Source organism: Pseudopodoces humilis, chromosome 7, assembly GCF_049639895.1.
Source record: "Pseudopodoces humilis isolate 2021_Gansu_Grassland_sample_001 chromosome 7, ASM4963989v1, whole genome shotgun sequence".
NCBI classification, from domain to species: domain Eukaryota; kingdom Metazoa; phylum Chordata; class Aves; order Passeriformes; family Paridae; genus Pseudopodoces; species Pseudopodoces humilis.
Window position 1 is genome coordinate 19497042 of NC_142206.1, and position 19888 is coordinate 19516929.

General features: G+C 45.3%; 1 protein-coding gene across 2 annotated transcripts in view; it reads right to left on the minus strand.

Annotated features, from left to right (window-relative positions):
• The window catches only part of PAMR1 (peptidase domain containing associated with muscle regeneration 1), a 55946-nt gene extending 38788 nt beyond the window's left edge, over nt 1-17158 (minus strand). For both annotated transcript variants that reach the window (XM_005522393.3, XM_005522392.3), the window contains exons 1-4: nt 16973-17158; nt 8139-8315; nt 7255-7383; nt 1367-1481 (exon numbers count right to left, since the gene is read on the minus strand). In XM_005522393.3, coding sequence (XP_005522450.1) covers nt 1367-1481; nt 7255-7383; nt 8139-8315; nt 16973-17045 — 494 coding nt within the window. In that variant the 5' untranslated portion in view covers nt 17046-17158. The remainder of the gene's footprint in view (nt 1-1366; nt 1482-7254; nt 7384-8138; nt 8316-16972) is intronic.
• Nucleotides 17159-19888: the final 2730 nt, after the last annotated feature.

Consider the following 19888-nt stretch of genomic DNA (forward strand, 5'->3'; position numbering starts at 1 on the left):
TCACCTCTCTAAGCTTGTGCTATGCAAATCATACACCTCACCAACAATATGTCTTAAAAAGAAGGTAGGTACAACCCATGCTCACTGACACTGATGCAAAGTTATGTCACGTGAACACAAAACTCTTCTTCAAAGCATTTGTCCTGTGTCTTCTACACAATGCTCTCCAGGCAATAATAGCTCACAACAGGCTTACATTTGAAAGTCTGAAAAAAGTGCATTTGTGTGGGAAAACCACAAGCTCTTCTTTTCAACTGATGTGTTGCCCTTCCTCTCATTAAGTTTCTCTTCAAACATACAGGAACATATTTAAACTGTTTAAACATATTTTAACCGTTTGTGTATCTAGCATAGTTCTTTCGCCTGGGCTCTAAAGTCAGTGAAATATTGAAATGAAGGGTTAAGCTATTCTATTGGCTAGTGTGTTTTGAATACCATCCCCTGCCATACTTCCTGCTGCATGTGTGAGCACCCTGCTGAGTACATTTGAAAACATTATTAATTACCCCAAAAAGAGGTTCTCCTGCACTAGGCAGGCACTATGAGCTTGAGCCATTATGGGATGGTTAACAGGTCTAAGCGTGCACAACTCAGAAGAGCGATGACAGGACAATAGGACACAGTCTTAGGCTGTGTGACTGGAAGTTTAGGCTAGACATTAGGAAAAAATTAATCACAGAAAGAGTGATGGGGCACTGGAATGGGCTGCTCAGGGAGGTGGTGGAGTCACTGTCCCTGAAGGGATTTAAAAAAAGACTGGATGTGGCAGTCAGTGCCATGGTTTAGTTGGGGTGTTTTAGGTCATAGGTCATAGGTTGGACTTGTTGTTCTCAAAGGTCTTTTCCAACCTAGTTAATCCTGTGATTCTGTGACTTGGAGGAGAACAAATCACATCCTCCAGGCTCACAGAAAACAGGGTTGGTGAAATGAGTAGGAAAAAAAAAGAGGGAAAATGAAGGCTAGATGCAAGGCACTACCCATGGGCAGCTCTCTCCTTGCATGAGACATCATATTAAAACACTTCTGCAACTTTTCTTCAAAGAATGTCTTAGTTCAGCCTGGTACAGTCTTCAGAAAATATTGTGTGCTCTGGTATCAAGGTCTTGAAAACACCTATGAAGAGACATATTGTGCCCAATGCCTGAGAAACTCTCCTCAGCATCCATCTGTCCTAAATGGGAATTGAAAGCACAGCACTGATTTGTCCAGTGCCTGTCCATCACAAGCCAGACCAGGAGAAAGAGCTGTGGTACCAAATACAAAGTGGTTGCTATACCTTCACTGCCCCACAGAAGGGCTCACAGCTGACCCACATGCTCCAATGTCCACCTGAAATCAGTGCTGGCTAAAAGTCAGTAGGACCCACCTTAACTCAATGTTAAATCCAGCTTGAACATGGATTGTCCATTCACATCGTGCATTCAGTGGGTAACCCTCCAGCAAAATCTGACCTCTAGAAGCCCGAAGAACCTGCCCACACCCTGGGGAGAAAAAGAAGGAAAAAAATGGCGTGAAGAACCTTCAAGGGTCATTTGAAGAAAACATATGTAGAAATAACACCAGAAGGTTTTGACAGGATGGCTTAGGAAGATACACTCTTTCTTACAAGGCATTGTATAAAATATTGGGACAGCCACACAACGGTACTGAAGAGTTATGATTATACTGGGGTATTGTCTAGGCTATGACTACCCCCAGAAAAGCTGTAGTTGATTGCTTCTCCCTGGTTTGCAATGTAGCCCCATTAAACCATTTCTTGCAGCTTTTGCCTCTCTGTTAATTAGCCAACCCACCCACCTGGCTGATGATCTAGTTCAGAAGAGTTTTGATGGAACCCATGCTGACATTTACAACCACTGAAGCTGTGGAAGCTGGTGGGAAAGTGACAAAACTACAATGAACACTTGAATTAGCTCAAGTGAGAAAAAGAATGAGAGAAAAAAATCTGTTGCACCAAACATCATGGTTGTAAGTCGTTCATAAAGAGACTCTGGGAGGAAAAAGAGATGATGTATTCCTAGAGGACACGTTTGTCCTCAAGATTCACTACATCATCCTTGCATATTAATGCCACCATGACAATAAAGATATATAAACATCACAGCTCCTCTATCGTCAGTGCAACACTGATGACTCAGTATAGAATATACAGTCCTTATCCCATCTTTCAGGTTCATTCTTATCCTTCCTCTTGTCTTGTTCCACTCTGCCTATGCGGTTCTCAGTTTCTCACCATACTATGGAATGTACTTCAGCACCAACAGGACGAGATGAAGTGCTCCAGTCATTTGTGCCCAATCTAAGAAAACCATCAGAGGACAATGAGATGAACAAACAGCAGACAAGGTCACACCAGGGGAGCAATATCTTTTCATGATTATCCTGCAGCTGTCCCTAGGCATCTGTCCAGGGATAGTTGTCCTAATTCCTCATCTTGAATGCTGAACACTTTTAGCCCAGAGAGTTCTCTCACCTTCAGTAACCTTTCCCTTTTCCCCAGCTATAAAATATAGCTAATAATATTTTCCTCTGTGGAAGATAAAAGAGTTGTTTAGTGATTTTTTTCAGAGCTTACTGTGATCTGCACATGCATGTCCTAGCAAAATGCACAGTTAAATCACTAAGTACCAGATAGAGCTAATTTTTCAGTTCCTACTTTCCTGGCTACATCTTTCTGAGTGGAGTTTTGCACATGGCTACATCCCCTGGTAAGCCTTCTATTGCTTTGATAGAGTATGAGGCTGTATCTGTAAGCCAAAAATTGCAATTCAGTCTAATAGCATCACCTAATCAGGAAAGTCTGCACACCACAGATGAGGATAAGTAAAAAGTCAAATGACCCAAAAGACATCCACAGCAATTCTCTCACTTCTTTTTACTTCTTCAGTCCAACAGAAAGCTCTGCTGCTTCCGTCTGTTTCCCTAGAGAAACCCTAAGCTTTTAACCAGCAAGCCAGGATGAATGTTTCCGACTGAAACAGAGGGTTTTAACACTTGCCTCTGGGCCCTTCCTTCCCTAGGGAGAAAGGGTGACAGTGACCTGATTTGGTGAAGTACCGAGCATCTGTGGTTCCCATTGATCATAGTGTCTGGAAATCAATCCTGCTGCATCTGGTCTATGGGGAAACATGAAGACTGCAGGTCAATTCCTCCTCTTTCTTCTTAAGAAAGTGTTGCTCAAATGAAATACCCTTTGTTCATTTACCCTCGGTTACCCTTAATTAAGCAGGACCCAAGGAAACAGAAATCCTGCTCAGAAGAGTTCCTCAAAAGTGTTTCATCCTCTTCTGTGGCTCGCTCAGTTCCCTCTGTAAAAGATGAGGATTAATGACTGTGCCCAGAAACCACATTAGGATTCAATGAGTACAGCAGGATCTGCTGTGGTGAAAATAATAATGCTCCTTCCCACAGCAAGAAACAGGCCCTTGTGCTGCCATTGGCTCCTGCCTCAAAAACAACCTGAGACAAAGCTGCTAGAAATCTTCAGAGGGTTTGACAGGGGGCTTGGACCACCTCAAAGAAAGTTTCCCTTTCGTCCTGAAGGGCTTTTGAGTTTTCGATGCCTTTAAGAAAGGAAAGCCAAAGAACTGGTGCAAAGAGATACTTTTATGCACAGCATACTAAACACACTTCTCTGTTTGCTGTGGTACAGCCTGAACTCTCTGAACACTGGCACCGAGGAAGTAGGTTTGGCCAGCAAAGCAGGTGGTCCAGAGACTAAATAGGAGCCATTCAGTGACCGTCTCCAAAAGAACGTTCTCAGGTTTACTCCCACCCTTCTCTGCATGAAGCACCTTTGCGATCACACCAAATCTGTGCTCTTAAACCTCCAGCACTTCTAGCAGTCCCCAGACCAACAGTTCAATCATATGTTGATCACAAGGAGTCTTTTCTCTTCCTATTCTAAATCTGCAGGAGACCTGGAAAGCTCTCAAAAATAATTTACATCATAAACACAAATGCTGGCAAATTCTGCCTCATTTACAAAAAAATAAACCACTTTGGCAGAGTATCAACATCCTTGTTCCGTTCCTGTTCCTGAAAAAAAGGCAGCTTTCAGGGCCACAGTAAGATTTCCTCCAAGGCTTGTTACTAACAGAGAATAAAAAAATTCAGGAGACCTCTGAGTTGTAGCCCACAGAGACCCGTGGGTCGATGGAGGGAGAGGTCCTGAGACGACCTCTGGTAAGAACTCATTATCTTCTGTTTGAGTGCTGCATCTTAGATGTGAGGCTCCTTCAAAGGTCAGGATGACTGAACAGAGGAGAAAGACAGTAGAAAGGTTACTGCTATTCAGAAACAGGCTGATATGGGAAGGCAGCTGTCACTTGTCACAACTTGTTGCTTCCTGTCGGTTGTTGGTCACCAGTATTATGTGAAACAGTAATATTCAGAAAGTTTCAAAAACTACAAGTAATCTTGTCTGGCACAGGGTCCAAATTCAGACAGCAAAGCTGAGAATTACTGTTAGAAATCACCACTTTCTTGCCTGCTTTAATGGAGCATGTGCCTTGAAGTGACATTACAACTTGGGGTTGGCAAAAGCTATTTGAGTGCAGGGTACAGAGGAGAGGGTTCTGCAGGGTTGGTTTTCTTCTGGTTTTAGAGCCTGGTGTGCCTTTTAGGTCATGATGATTCAATCCAAGAGAAGTCCCATTAGGAAATATGCTAGCACCCAATTAAATCTAGTCAGCGTGTTTATTTCCTAATAATACTCCTTTGGCCTACCCTACATAATTTATCTTTTTACTCAATGATCTGGTATCCTCTGGTGGGTATTCAGCCATACCCATGCTTCCAGCTATGCCAGCAGGTACTACAAGCCGGACAGACCCACAGGCCATCTCATGGTCCTTCTTCCTTGCCATGGCCCTCCATCAGCACGGCTTTTGCTGGCAGAGTTCCCACAGATCTGTCCCGGGGGCTCACCCTACGCTGGCGAATGCACTCATGCCCTTGAGCGCTGCCCCGGGGCGAGGCCTCATTGCCCTCCCGGAGGTGCCCAGACGCTGCCATACAGCTCTCCCCTGCACGTACAGTACTAAACAGGCACTGATGCCGCCCGCAGACCCTCCGCACTCCCCGCACTCCTGGCTCCCATCCCGCGGGATGACCGGGGCCTCACGGCGCGGCCTCCTGCGGGGCCCCCGGCCGCCACCTACCGCCCGTGCGGCGCCGCTGCCGGCGGGGCCCGCGGGCGGCCGGGCCATGCGGTGCCCGCCGGGCCGGGCGTGCCGTGCCCGGGGCGCCGCCCCAGCAGGGCCCGGCAGCAGGGGGGCGCGGCCGGAGCGCTGCTCGCCCTCCCGGGCGGCCCCGGCAGCGCGGCGGCAGCGCCCGCCGGCCCCGCGAGAGGGAGACAGAGCCCGGCGCTCCCTCCGCGCCGCCCCGCCGGGAGCTGCGCCGGGCCGTGCCCCGGCAGCTCTGGCCTCGGCAGTGCAGGACCGAGTGGGCAGATTGCATCCCGCCCTTACCGCCCTGGCGCCTCTTTGTCGTTCTGGGATTTCTCGGCCCTCTGCCGCGGCACTGAGGGATGGCTGCAAAGCTTCGGCTGCGACGCCGTGGTGCAGGTACCAAAGAGAGGTGGCTCCTCCTGTGCTCTCCCACCTGAGATGTGTTAGCACAGCCACGGCTCCAGCAGTCAGCGCCTGCTGGCGTTCCAAGGCTACTTGCTGGCCGCCCTCCAGACCCAAAGCCACATCGCTGTGAGCCCGCAGTCCGGCACCCATCATGGTTATAGGCTGCTTTCCAGACATGCAGCTCTCTGCATGCCTGAGCCTACCATCAAGGCCAAAATTGAGATAGCCATGAGAGCCACAAAAGGGGAGCTCAGGATGTGCTGGGGTCACTACTATCCTCTGTGTCCCCACTTTAAGAGACAATAGCACTAACCTTCCTACCCTACCTCTCAAGTACCACAGATCCATGTGAAAGAGACCACAGCCTCAGTGTCACACTGCTCCCCTTAAAAGAACAAGTAGTAAGGAAAACACTGTAGGACAAAGCTGTCCAAAATTTCAGTACTGCAAAAATGACCAAATGGACCTCTGTGTGAAGGTGTATTTGCTTCAACACAAGTGGGAAGAATAAACTGAAATATACTGCAGACGACCAATATCTTCTGGCAGATGGAGGAAAAATTAGATGAGTTAGTGACTCTTTCTTGGCTCTACTTTTAAAGAAAATTCCAGAGAAGCTCTAGCATGGACCTAGAGAAAATGGGACTTTAAAATGTTCTCAGAAATCACTCCAGCAAGGGACTCAGTTGATGAATTAGCTCTCTTGCTGAAACATGTTGATTCCCCACATTCTGCTTTTTTGAAGCAATGATTTTATTTTATATGCTTTCACCTCCTGAATGGTCATGGGCAGTGTTGTGAAAGCAAGTTAAATTGTTACTTTAAAATCAGTGACTAAGAGGACACAAGCCTAAAGTATGTAGCACAATGGACAGAACAGACTAGGGAGAGCAGACTCTGTGTCTATCCCTTCCAGTGAAATAGGAACAAAGAGACAGTCAATAAAAATTGAAAGAGAGCTACACCTTCACTAGTGGGAAATTGGTGAAGGAAATACCGGTCTTGAACACTATATAATTAGCTGATGGAATTAATTATTGAAAGACAGAATGGGGATTAACAACTTAGTGAAACTAAAAAAGCAGGAGCTTTTGTACACTGTCAGGAGCAAAACCTTTAGATATTGCTACCAGGGCCTGAATCACTATTTGTTGTGACATAATCAGAAGTTGCAAGACAGTGTTTTCTGGAGGCACCTTGAAGGTGTTGAGGTGTTGAAGGTGTCTGGCAGAGAAGGAAACACTGGGATATCCTTGAGGCTGGCAGGGGTTGAAGGAGGACAGAGGGTAAGCTCTTAGATAAAGCTGCTGCCCTTGTAAATGTTTATGCTTATGCTCTGGGGCAGTGATGAAATGTGTCCAAGAAATGCAGATTTCAGAAGATTTCTGGTGTCATGGTAGTTAAAGTTTTAAAATAAACCAAACCCAAACAGACATTTAGTAGGCTTCTAACCCACCATGACATAAGGCCCAGTCCAATATCTCTCAGACAACCACTGGGAGAGAAGATTTTTCCTAACTGTAGATCTCCTTACTGCCTGGTGGTGTTTGCCTTCTCCTGCTTGTGCCCTTTGCAAGAGTTGCTGTACAGGAATAGCTGGAAAGGCACAGCATGGCCCTGGCTCTGTCCCACCACTCCCTGTCCCTGACATCCCTCCCAGCCCGTGTAGGACACTTACTCATGCAGTCTCCTCCATACCAGCCAGCTCTGCACTCTGCACAGTAGATTCCCTTGATGTAGAAGTCGTCAAGTGTCCCTCCCCAGGAGCCATTGCGACAGGATTTGCAGTTCTCAAAGATGGTACAGCCTAAAAAGAGAGCCAGTGTGTTAGATGAAAGCCAAGGTGGATTGTCCTGCAGGAAGGGGAGCAGCCTCTCTGTCTTTTCCACAGAAAATGCCAATGACATTAATGACTGTGGAGGTGCTGACAGCTTCCCCTCTGGGAACCATACCCAACCTCCACGCCCTAGGCAGCTCAGACTGAGATTTGGAACCAAACTCCCGGTCTGATTTGCCCAAACCTCTAAATCTCATTGCTCCAACTGTAAACGCCTCTCTCAGGAGCCTGAATGTGTGTACTGATGCCACTTGGGCCCAGCCTAAATGATTCTGATGATTTCTAAACTGGTCCTAGCTCCTCCTGCTTTCACCTCCTCTCACCTTTCACTTTTCTTTTTCCTTCTTGCTTGTGGGACTTACAAGTTGTCTCTCTTTTCTTGCTTTGGGGGAGCAAATCGTCCAAGAGTACCTCTAAAACACTCCTGGTGTGAAGCCAGCTATAGCGTCACCCTTTGGCAGCTTCCAAGCCTGCCCAAGACATCCTGAGGACAACACTGGTAGTAGAAAGTGTTGGGATTTTTTGGCCAGTGATGCTTCCTGCTTTGGGGGAACCTTGCCAAATGTCTTTCTGCTGTCAGCTGAGTGGCAGATGAAGTTCTGGAGGAAATGCAGGACAATCCCATGCCTCAGTGAGATGTGCTTGTTCACCACTGTCCTGACCAGCATCTGCCATCATGCCTTGGCCAAAGATTTGGTGTGAACACAGCATAGCCACAAACATACCTGGGTGGATTAAACAGGAGTCACACTCGTTCTCCTCGTTCCTACAGCAGGGAATGGTGTAGCCCACTCTTTGTTTCTGTCCTGGGCAGATGCACTCAATTTGGTCATATTCACAGCATTCCCGACACATGATATTCCACTCAGCTCCTGGGCAGTTTTCATTGATCACTGTGTACTCTGCAGAGAACGGAGAGGAGGACACATGGAAATAACCCATATCTGATGAGGACTGGCAGGATCTATTATCCAGTGGTTTGTCAGATCATGGATGTCATGGGGCTGGCCAAGATCTTCAGCCCAGAAAAACCCAAACTAGGTGGTAACATGTGCCTGAAATGTCAGCGTGGTTTGTGTGTCTAAAGAATATGCAGGAGTTTTGCAGTGCCAGCCAGAGGAAGCAAACAGACCAGAGGGAAGGAATATGTTTACTTTCTCTGCAAGGCCTTCCCACTTCTGTGGTGAGAAAAATAGCTTTGAAAAACCACAGAGGATGACATCACATGAGAAAGTTTCTTCAGATTGCAGGACTGATTTAAAGCGTCATATATAGCATAGATTATTTAAACTATGATAGCATGTTTTGACTGTATTTCTGCTTGTGAATCTGCTATTCTTGAAAATTAGGGGGCCCACCAGGAAAGGCGACTTTTAAAGTTGGATTTTAGCTGGTTTCACTCCCTATTTTCACCCAGATGCACATTTTGTTACATTTGGCTTCCCTGCCAAAGGAAATAAGATTTTTTGTTTTTTTTTAAAGGTTAATTTTGCCTGGCATTTCTTATATGGTAACATCTTCCTATTATTTAGCATAACCTCATATTATATCTAAGCTATGCTGGAAACACCCTTTTAAGAAACAACCTCAGACTGTGACTCAGGACTGCCACAGTATGTGCAGATCCTGTCTTTCCCCACCAGTGTGCTGTCTAAATTCTACAAAGAGAGATCTAAGGAATGCACAGAGCTGTCATCGTGCCTTCTAACCACCTGACAGCCCTGATGACTGCTTTCATGGAGTTTGATAGTAAAAAGAGAGAGCAGACTAGAAAGATGAGACATGAAGGAAACTTAATGAGACTAGCTCTTTTTTCCCCTGCTAACCTATTTTTCTTTTTTTTTTCTTTTTTTTTTTTTTAAATTGCGGTTAGGTAACCTTTTTCCTTGTATATTAAACCCTGAGTAACAGAGTTGCCTTGTCATGAAACAAGCCATACATCTCTAAGGTGCAAAACTCCCATGCATGCCTGTACCTGGCTCCCTTCTCACACAACTGTTTCTTGTTTCATTGGCGCTGATAACCCAATTACTGTGCCTGCTGGAGCTCCCTAATACTGAGCCTTGCTGCTCTGTCTCACTTGACTCTCTGTGACCTCATGAAGCCTGGTTCCTGGAAGCTTATCTTCTCCCCTAATGATTTTTACTTACTCCATAAAAAAAAGGACCACCAAACTGTTTCTTCTTCACCCCGTTTGGCTGGGAAATGAAATGCAGCCCTTTGCACTCCTCAGAACTGAGCCTTTCCCTTGTGCCTGGTGTACCAACCAGGGAGAGTCCGCGGCTGCTCTAAGTTTAGGAATGAGGCTGCTGTTTGTGCTGAAACCTTTCCATTCCCCCTCTCTGCCCCTATAATCATTCAAAAAAGAAAAGGCTGTTCCTGCCATGCAATAAGATTCTGTAGTTTTTTATTCCAGTAGTAGAATCTTGCATTGAAATAATCTTAGTGTTCAGCAGTTATAGCTTCTTTTGCCTGTAGATCTTGACATGCTTTACAAAGTTCTCATTCCAGATGGGAAGATGAAGCACATGGGAGGTGAAGTGACTTTGCTCAAGGTCCCAGGGAAAAACAATAGTAGAGTCAGGAATTAAACTCATGCCTTCTATTTTCCAGAACGGCTGTCAATCAACCTGGCCAAGCTGGGGCTTCTTAACCTATGGCTATTATTCCCTTTTAATTAAGCCTTTTATCTATGAAATGTATCTGATTCAGATTCCAGAGAAAATTAATTACACACATCTAATTATCTCCGTAGAACTGACACTCAGTTGGATTCATCTCACCATACCAGACAGACAATAGCTGTGTCTCTGGTGTACAGGGTGGGAGTCTCAGTCCTTCCTGAAGCAGTAGTCTCTAAAGTCTGACTAATTACCCAACACTCAGAGCTTTTGTAAAGCATCCTTCAAATTCTCATTTTTTCTAACTCAAGATAGAAATCTAATTTATCTCAAAATAGCTAAAGTCTATTAATAAAGTGCATATATTATCCAAAAGAAATTTTTGTCTGTAAAATGATCCAAATATTCACAGGCAAAGTTACATTGGGGTGACAAAGGAATGTCTCCATCCTTGCAGGAACTCAAATCCTGGCAAGATAAGGCTGTGAGCAACACAACTTTCATGTTAGAACCGAGAGATGGGCTGGACCATGTGACATCCAGAGGTCCCTTTCAACCTAAATTACTCTACTCTTCCCTAAAATATTACTCATGTATTTGTATGTAGATAGAGAGTGTGAATGTCTACATATTTTTATATGTAGAACTTGTGTGCACAACAGAGGCAAAAAGCAGAGGCCACACTTATTCTTGGTGGATCAAATGTGTGCATTTGTAGAATAAGTTGACCTTGAGGTAATATTTAGTGTTAAGAAGAGAGCAGCAGATCTTGGCCCTTAAAAAAATGTAAAAATACACTTGCTGCCACCTAGAAATGCTGTTTGCTCACTTCTTTTGTCTCAACTTAAACAATGAAAATAAACTGTCTTTTGATTTACTGACAATTTAATTCCCTTTCAGGCTCTTGGTTTCTGCAGTTTGGGCAATTTATATAGCCTTGACAAGGAAATATATGGATTTGAGATTTTTTTAAGTGACAGTTTGCCGCTAGTGGATGCAAAATAGAAGTGTGGATTCAAATCACAGTAGCAGAGGCTTCTGCCTTCTTGGGATGAAACCTCTGCTGCTGTGATTTGCATCCACACTTCTATTTTGTGTCCACTAGCGACAGCTGTTCTAGGATTTTCTTCACAAAAATCATGGAATATATTATTTTGAGGTTCTGTAGAAGCTATTCTTTAAAGAAGTATGATTGAAGAGTTTATGCATCCCTTTAATAATAGCAGGATCCCTTTTGTTTTATCTCTGGGCTACCAAAAAAAAGGCAAATAAAACCTTTGCCTCAGAAGTTTAAGAGGGATATGCAGAGAGTCACTTATGTGTGTAATCAATGGTTGTTTGTGTGGCTGAGCTCAGCCTGTGCTTCAGGGAGGCAGAGGCGTAACTCTGCCCCCCCTTGTGTGTTTGGGGATGGGCAGCCACTGGCAGCTCCCACACACACACTTGGCCAATATTACCCCAGAACAGAAGAGAATGAGGCAGAGAAAAGTGGGGGAAGATTTATTGACTGAGTAAAATACTGAAAGCAAGGCCTTGGCCAGCTGTGGCAGAGATAATTGTGGGGTGTTTTGTGAGCTTTACTTTGATAACCTTCCAAAGCAGGCAGTCTGGCTTGCAGGCAGTGACTGTATCTTTGATTTTGGGACAAGCCGGAAGAAGCTGCTTGACAACCCATGCAAAATATTTAGCTGCAAAGACCAAACAAGACTCTGGACAGGCAAATAAACAGTGGATTAATTTATGAGATTTTAATGATGGAAGAAAAGCCCATTAAATCCACGCATAAACAGCTCACATGGAAGCAGCTCAAGACCATGGAAACCAAGCAAGAAATGCCTGTGTTGGGAAAACACACAAATATCTAGGGCGTGTGCTGGAGGGAAGACCTGCTTGGCTCAGGAGCTGGCACAGCCCAACACAAGTCTTCACCTGATGCTTTGGGTCCAGCCTGAGCAGGACTGTGAGATGGGAGAACATTTTCAGGTTCAGATGGCAGCACATTCATGCTTGCTACCTACATCTGCACCTAGCAAGACCTCCTAATCACTTCAGCATGTCAGATCCTAGAGGCTGTCTAGGATTTTGTAAGACATGAGTTGGAGGCGATGCTCCCAGACAATGTCCTCCTTGTTGGCAGTGTCAGTCCAACAAGAATTCACCTCAGTTGTGCTGCTGCCTCCCCTCATCCCCAGGACTGAGATCAGGCTTAAAGCTTTGGTGATTCAGGAACAGATTCACACGCACATTCCTGCCTCAGGGGTGGGTCAGGCCACTCATCATGGTAAAATGTCAGCTTCAGGTGACTAATCTTTTGCCATAGTGAATTTGTGTATCATAGATACCTTGCTAGAAGGAAAGGGATTTCTTCTCTGAAGATCTGAGAGCTGGGATAACTGTGTAACTAAGAACTAAGGTGAATTGAAGCAAGCCAAATTACACCAATTAATCTCTTGCGTCTTCCACTTCTCTGGAAGAATGAGGATTTTTTTAGAGTACAGTCTGTTTAAGCTGATATAAGCTGGTGCTGCTGCTGCTATGGGACATTTTTCTCCCTCCTCTCCCTGACTTCCCATTCCCATCCCTGTATTTGTGCTGACAGTAGCTGCTATGTGGAGGGATCAGATGACTGATTGAACAAAAAAACAGTTTGCCATATCTGTCCTTGGAGGGAACTTCCTATGCTACAAGTCCATTCTGTTATCCTCCAAAAGTTTTCCTTCCATGACTTAATTTATCCATCAATACATTGGTAAACACTACTTAAGCTCAAAGAAATTTTATTTCAAATTGCTTTGAAAACTGCAAACTGCTGTTTGCAGTAACACTGCAGTGTAAGACTAGATACAAACAGATACATCTCTAGAATTTGAGTCCATAGAGGATGGCTTTTTCAAAGTGATTATTTAATCCATTCACATTCCGCAGATGAGAACATCTCCCTTTGTATTTGATTTCATCTTAACTTTTCAACATACTGGTCAACAAAAACTACTGTCTCCTGCTGAAGAAGCAAGCAGTTGAATCTGAAGGAGCAATTTCTTAAGGCTGTTAGTAGCGAATGTTTGACCATGTAATAATTATGAAAGGACTCTCTAATCTGAAAGGATTCTTTAACTTCTCAGTAAAGAAAAAACAGCTTAATCAGAGATGAAACCTAGTAGCAGCTTACACTTTTTTTAGGTCCATCACATTTTTCTGCTCCTTTCTTATTTGGCTCTACTGCCATTGTACAGATATGCAAGCTGGGCCTCACCCCACAGAGATCAGGCATTGACAACAGGAGATGCTCTGCGTGCAACACTGGCTGAAACTGTGGCTCCATTGTGATGAATGGTAGAATTCTCCATTCGATTTCAGTGAGGCCAAGAGGAAGACACCTTGGAAGGGAAGAGGGATGTTCCCTTTAAAAGACTTTTACTGGGGCTCTTGGAAAATTATCTACCCCAAACCCTTAATAATAGAGGAAAATGCAGGTCTTTATTGTTAACCTTCTTGCCTCAGATAAACTATTGTGCAAATTATGTCTATTTGTCTATTTGATATGTTAAGAGGATGAAAGGGATGATGCTGTCTCTAAAACCACTTGCTTCTCTTTAGAAATTATGTGCCTATTACTCTTTTCAGCAGCTGGGCTAATTAAAAGAGGAGCTAAAATACTTCAGTGTTTTAGTTTAACTCAGTGTGCTTACTTTATGGTCACGGACCTTTGCTGAATAATTAGACTCTGCTTCTACAGAGTCAGTCAGCGTCCTTTTCTGCCAGTGGTGTGAGCTTTCACACAATGGCAAGTGGGAAGAGGCAAAAAGAAAGGATTTCTATTTAAAACAAAAAATAATCAAAGCCAGTGGGAGGACACAGGAGGAAATCTACAATACTAAGTGGAATCTGTCTACTTAATAAATGCACAGTAATTCAACTGTCTTTTTTAAATACCCTCTTCTTTAGTTTCTTCCTCAATATTTATGACCTGGCATTTGTGATCTTATTATTGGCGCTGTGGCCTTGTGGCTTCATTTGAGAAAAGCTGTGGCCGGAAGAAACAGCCAGGTTAAGGCTCTTCAGAGGTTGCCACATTACCCTTCAGGCTTTGATTCTTTCTGGGACCTTATTCTGGGCAGAAAAATTATACTAGTATGATCAGGAAGAGAATTTGTTTTCTCTGTGCTGCAAGACAAGGAACAGGAACAGGTAATGAATGCAGAACTTTTGAGTAAGTGACAGCATTGATGATGTTAGACCTCTGCAATAGGGGAGAATGTTTTCAAATCTGCAGAGAAGAAGCAGCTGCAGTATTGAAATTCATGACCACATAACATGAGAATGTACTCGTGTCCTAAACGTAGAGGAGAGGCGCTGGACCTGTCTTGAGGACTTGCCTCTCCTAATGGTGTGAGACCTGCAACATGTTGACAACTTAACTTGCAGTTAATGCTGCCCAGATAGAAATAGTCCAGACAGACAGCAGCAACCCTCCTCAAACTGTAGTCCTTACAGCTCCCGTGGAGTGTGCAGTGCAGCCCTAACCAAGGACTGAAGATGCCCTCATCTTGCCAGGCCTCTGTCCCTGCTGATCGTTTGCCTCCCTGCCCTTCCTTCCAGTTTGCCCCTCACCAAGTCCCTGTTCTTGCAGGAGGCAGAGGGGCATCCACATGCCCAAGGGAGGTCCTGCTGCTGACAACTGCATCGTCCTGTGGTGCTCAGGGGTCCTTCAAGGCTGGTGGAGAGGAAAATCCTGGGCATTGGCAGGCTTGCAGGGACTCCTGGGAGCTACTTGAAGAGGCCTCAGGGTCAAAAGTGAGTAACCCCGGCTTTTTTTCCAAAATAAAAAGCAAATCTCTTTCCTTTTGTGCATGCTAGGAACCTAAACATGTGAACTGAAGTAACCCATTTGCTAAGATTGAATGCATCTGGATGTGTCTGAGTGCATCTGGCCTTCACTTCTCTAGACAGAGGCTGGAGGGGGAGGGGAAGAGAGGTTGGGAAGGGTTTAGATAGGCAGAAACACACAAAAACACACATATATTTTTAAGGAAACATGAGTCACTTGCACTCCAAGTTTATTCCAAAAAATAAATTCCCAGACTGCCCTGACCTCTGCCCCCAGCTCTCGAGGCAGGCCCTGTGCAACTGGGTGTGATAAATATGGATAAAAATTGGATACATCTGTGGGGAGGAGACAAAATGCTATTTTCCAACCTGCCCTGACATGTTAAGGCCACTGCACTTTTGAGTTGCTCCCCTGTGTCTGAAAGCCCCTCCTGCTGTGGCTCTCAGGGAGCTCCTGGCCCCTGCATGTGCCAGCTGTGTGCCAAGCCAGTGCCACCAGCTGCTCCAGCAGCAGCAGCAGGGCAGGGGAGGCACGGCAGGGAAGGGCAGGGGGCGAGGGGGACAGCTGAGGTCCATGTGTCCCACAGGCTCTTCTCAGGCTGCTCCTGGAGCATGAGGAGTGGCTGTTGGGGGAACCAGCACCCTCCCTCCAAAGCTCACAGCCCCACAGCCCCTGTGTCCCACTGGCCAGTGTTGTTCTGTCCCCTGCCTCCCCTTGTCACCGCTGCTGAGGGGACTCAGTGCTAGATGGTTCTGCAGACCAGATTCTTGCCATGAGAGAGATGTGCTGCCCCTGCAGCAGGAGAGGTTTATTCCCACCCAGCTGCCTGACAGCCACAGCCTATGCCCAGGGATGCTCTGCCACTGGCAGGGCTAGTTCTGTGCCACTCCAGCGCACTTGCCTAGCCAGTGTGCAAGGTGGCACATGTCTGAGGGACAGGCCACTGCAGGGCCAAGTCAGTGCTTGTGGCACTGCACTTGAGAGGTGGGGAGAAGCTCTCTGTGCTTGTGACCCAGGGGCAGCTTTGGCAGGAGGCCAGCCTGCCAGGATGGCTGCAGCTGCTGGTGGCCAGCCTGGTGGGCAGATGACCCTGGTCATCACCTGTTCCCTGTGTCCTGAGGGGCCAGCAGGGCAGAGCAGACCCTCTGCTGCAGCCCCTGCTGAGGGGGCCTCTGAAGCACCATCCTTGACACCAATTCTTTACAGTCATTGAGATCTGGGTGCCTGTAGATCTGACAGCTCCCCTGGTAAGAGAGTCAGCAGTGCCGGAATATGCAGCAGCTTCAAGGGTGGGTCACTTGAGGGCACCTCACCTCCCAGTCCTTAGGGCTGCAGCTCCCAGGAAAGCAGCCTGCGATGCTGACAGCTGGCTGCTGCAAGCAGGTCTGGACACCTCCAGGTGTAAACAGCCCAGGTTCATGGCCATAACTACAGCAAATTTACACTCAACAGTAAATGCTTTTTCCTCAACCTTATCAAGATAATGCATGCTGGTTCAGCAGAAACTGGGATGGGGCTTGAGTACAAAAAAGATCATTCTGCTTTAACAAGGCTTCCCCTTCAAAAGAGTAATATTGGCAGAACTAAATCCCAGATTGGAAACAATGTGTGGGTTTTGTTTTCTTTTTTTTCCTTCACTTTTTTCTCCCTTGCCTTCATTCTTGGTGTTGGGGCTGGAGAGGAAAAGTTCTGTGTTGCCAAACTAAACAAATTACGCTTTACAAAAACTTAAATGCCTCTTTTTATCATCATTTCCGTAGCACTGAGTGTTGAGAAAATAAAAGGAGTAATAAGCAAAGTGATTGCATACCTTTTTCTTAATGGCCATTGGCAAACAAATTCAGCCAGTTGTTTCTTTTTAAGGCTATTAAGTTTGCCTGAAAATCATTCCTGGTTAAACCTACACACACACACACACACACACACACACACACACTCCGTGCTGACAAGAAAAAAGATACATAAAGCAGAACCCCTTCTTTCTTTTACTGCTGTCCCTGCAGATCTCTCTGCTTCCCATGACAGCGCATGAGATCAAACCCCTCTGAGCACGCTGAAGGAAAGGGACTAATTCGACCATGCCGGGAACACACACACTCTCTTACAGTACCTCTTGGCAAGCAGGAGATGAGCAGGAGCTGGAGAAGAGTAAGTCCTACAAGTGTCCAGGGTGCTCGCTCCATACTGCCCAGGCCAGTGCAGCGGTGTGACTGCTCGGGAAGGGAAAGCAGGCAAACAGCTTTTACTGGGACCTCACCAGCTCCAGGCTGCGAGGGATCTCGGATTTCAGACCTCAGCACGCTCCCATCCTCACCAGAGGGGAACTACCTTCAAGAGACTTCTCAGGCGTCCAGAAGCACACGTCACCCCAAACCTCTCCAACTGCTGCCTTAACCCTTTCTGGACTCTGGCAACAGATCCTTTTTGTGACGGCTTTATTGGCTCAGTGCTCAGAACAGAGGTAGCAGCTTTCCTTATGTAAAGAAAGATGTTTTAAAGCGGGGAGAAAAAGAAATGCAGATATCTCTCTAGATGAGCCATCCCAGTTACTGCGGGTGAGCTGAAGTTACAGACATCTCCAGAAGGAGGCACTTTGTCCTTGCTCCAGTTGGGCTTGTGGATGCATCCCGGGGGATGGCAATGCTGGGTGTGGGCTGGGTGCAGAGACAGACTCCTGTCCCACAGTCCTGCGATTGGGCAGCCTGGCCAAGTGACATGGTTCACTTTACAACGTGCTTAAAATAGCCATGCATTTTTACGGTGGGGCAGATGAATGAATGAGGCTCAGTAGAAGTTCACTCCACAGTGGATGAAAACCACAACACACAAAAGGAATCACTTGGCATACATGTGCTTGTGCTAGTCAAAACCTTTTTACTGTCCATTTCTGCCAGGAAATGCAATTTTGGCAATATTGAAATGTTTTGTCGGAACGTGTTGATATTGAGGAAATGTTTAATCCAAACAAAGGAGACCATTTAGTTTGGATTTTATCTTTGTGTCATATTTTGTTTTGCCTTTTCTATTAGCACATGCTACCGACTTTTTTCTGGTCTTCAACCCATATTTCATAGCAGCATACTTAATTTTCTATAAAATTTTTCTTGAACAATTTTTTATACTTTCCAAAAAACACGTGTTTTACCTCTAAATCAGACTTTTTCGAATTGATTTCTATAGCAAGATTTCAAAATTTACATATATTATGGGCGGGGGGGGGAATTGAAAAATTGGCATTTGCTTTAGAGTAGCAAATTAAGTAACCCAAAACACTTAAACAAATACCTACAGCAGTTTGTAAAACTCAGACATGTTGAGCAGCCTCAAAAATTTGAGAGCCATGGCCAGTGGAAGCCTTGAGTAGTTCAGTGCAGTGCAAATTCCCCTACACCTTCAGGTGGTCTTTCCTGGGGTGAATTCCTTTAACCAGACATGTCTCTAGCTTAGGCTTGTCTGTCTGCCAACCTCTTGGCTTTACACTGTGGACAGTCTTTTCAGGGTTTGTGCATCTTCCATATAAAACAGCACCAAAGCTGTTATTTTTCCAAATCTCTTAACAATGATACAAACCTACCATTGGGAATACCAATAGAAGAAGACCTGAGATGGGTGCCAAGATTTTAACCATTATGGTGCATAATCCCTGCTGAGCCAGCCAGGCTGCTGTCCTGGATGCTTTGCAGCTCAGGAGGAGGTCGCCAAAGCTCTCCACGTCCCATTGGGTCTTATTATGGCTCAGTTACTACGTTCTCCTGGAGCCCTTGATGGACGTCTCTTGCCCCAGGGTCCTGTAACTCTGCCTTGGTGGTCCCTTGCTCCTTTCTGATTGTTCATGTATATGCTCTAAATGCCTTCCCAATTCCAGCTTTGGGTTCCTCTAACAAACCACTGCTGGTAGCAGGAGGAAAAAAACTGAGGGAAAAAATAAACCCCCAAGAGTAGATGAAAACAGTGAAAACAGGAAGCTCTTACATCTTCACAAAGAAACACTGAGCTATTTTAAAGCCTGTGGAATCATGATTAGTTTATTTCCTAGCCATTCTTTCCAGTAAGCAATTAAATTATTTAAGCTAGTAAGACCTTTTTGGACTGCAAGTTGACTTACAGATGTCTGAGGCTTAGATACCTCTGAGGAGGAGGCTCATGGGGATGCAAGCCAAAATCTGGGTTTGGTGTGTAAAGTGAATGGAAATCACAGAGCACTGAATGAGGCTGGACACAAAGAAACAGAGTTTTAAGGCCAGACATAGAGGATTTAATACTTGGTTTCAAAAAGGCCAGAACCACTGGTGAAAATATACCCACAAGGGCCGCAATTACTCATTTGAGTCAATTCCTGTGAGACGTTCAACATAGCAGAAAAGGAGTAGATGAAAGATGTCTTTGCAGGAATCAGCTCTGCAGGGACACCTGTTTTAGGGTGGGAAAATGGTCCTTCTGTACTAAGGGGGTGTGAATTAAAGGGTTAACTGGTAGATTTATGACATCTTTTTTTTCCTTTTTTTGTCTCGGAGGGAATGTAATTATGCCACCAGAAGATACAACCACACTCAGCATTACTCTACAGTGCTTAGCTTAGCTTGGCACCTTGCAAAATCAGTTTAGTTGGTGGATGCACTGTCTCCTTAGAGAATGGCTCAGCAGCCAAACAAGAGGATTCAGTCATGAGCCCACAAGTTTGCACGTGGCCTATTTACACGGGTGTTCTGTTGGGATGTAGCTTTAGTCCCAGGAATGACTCTGGGCAACTCACACGTGCTTCTTGCATTCTTATTAAGAGGCAAAGACCAAAACAGGCACAGTGCACCAGCCAAATATTTCAGGTTGTATGTAATCCCCCATGAAAGAAAGCTAAAAGCTCTTAACCATGTGTCTGTGCTGCTGAGGAATCTCACTGTAGCATTTGGCTTCAGTGTTTGTATCTGCCTTGCTGTTGAATGTAAAGGTTTGCAAAGTACATTCTACTGAAACTGAATTTTAAAACAGAGTGCTGCAAAAACTGTTATTTTGTATTAATAATAACTTC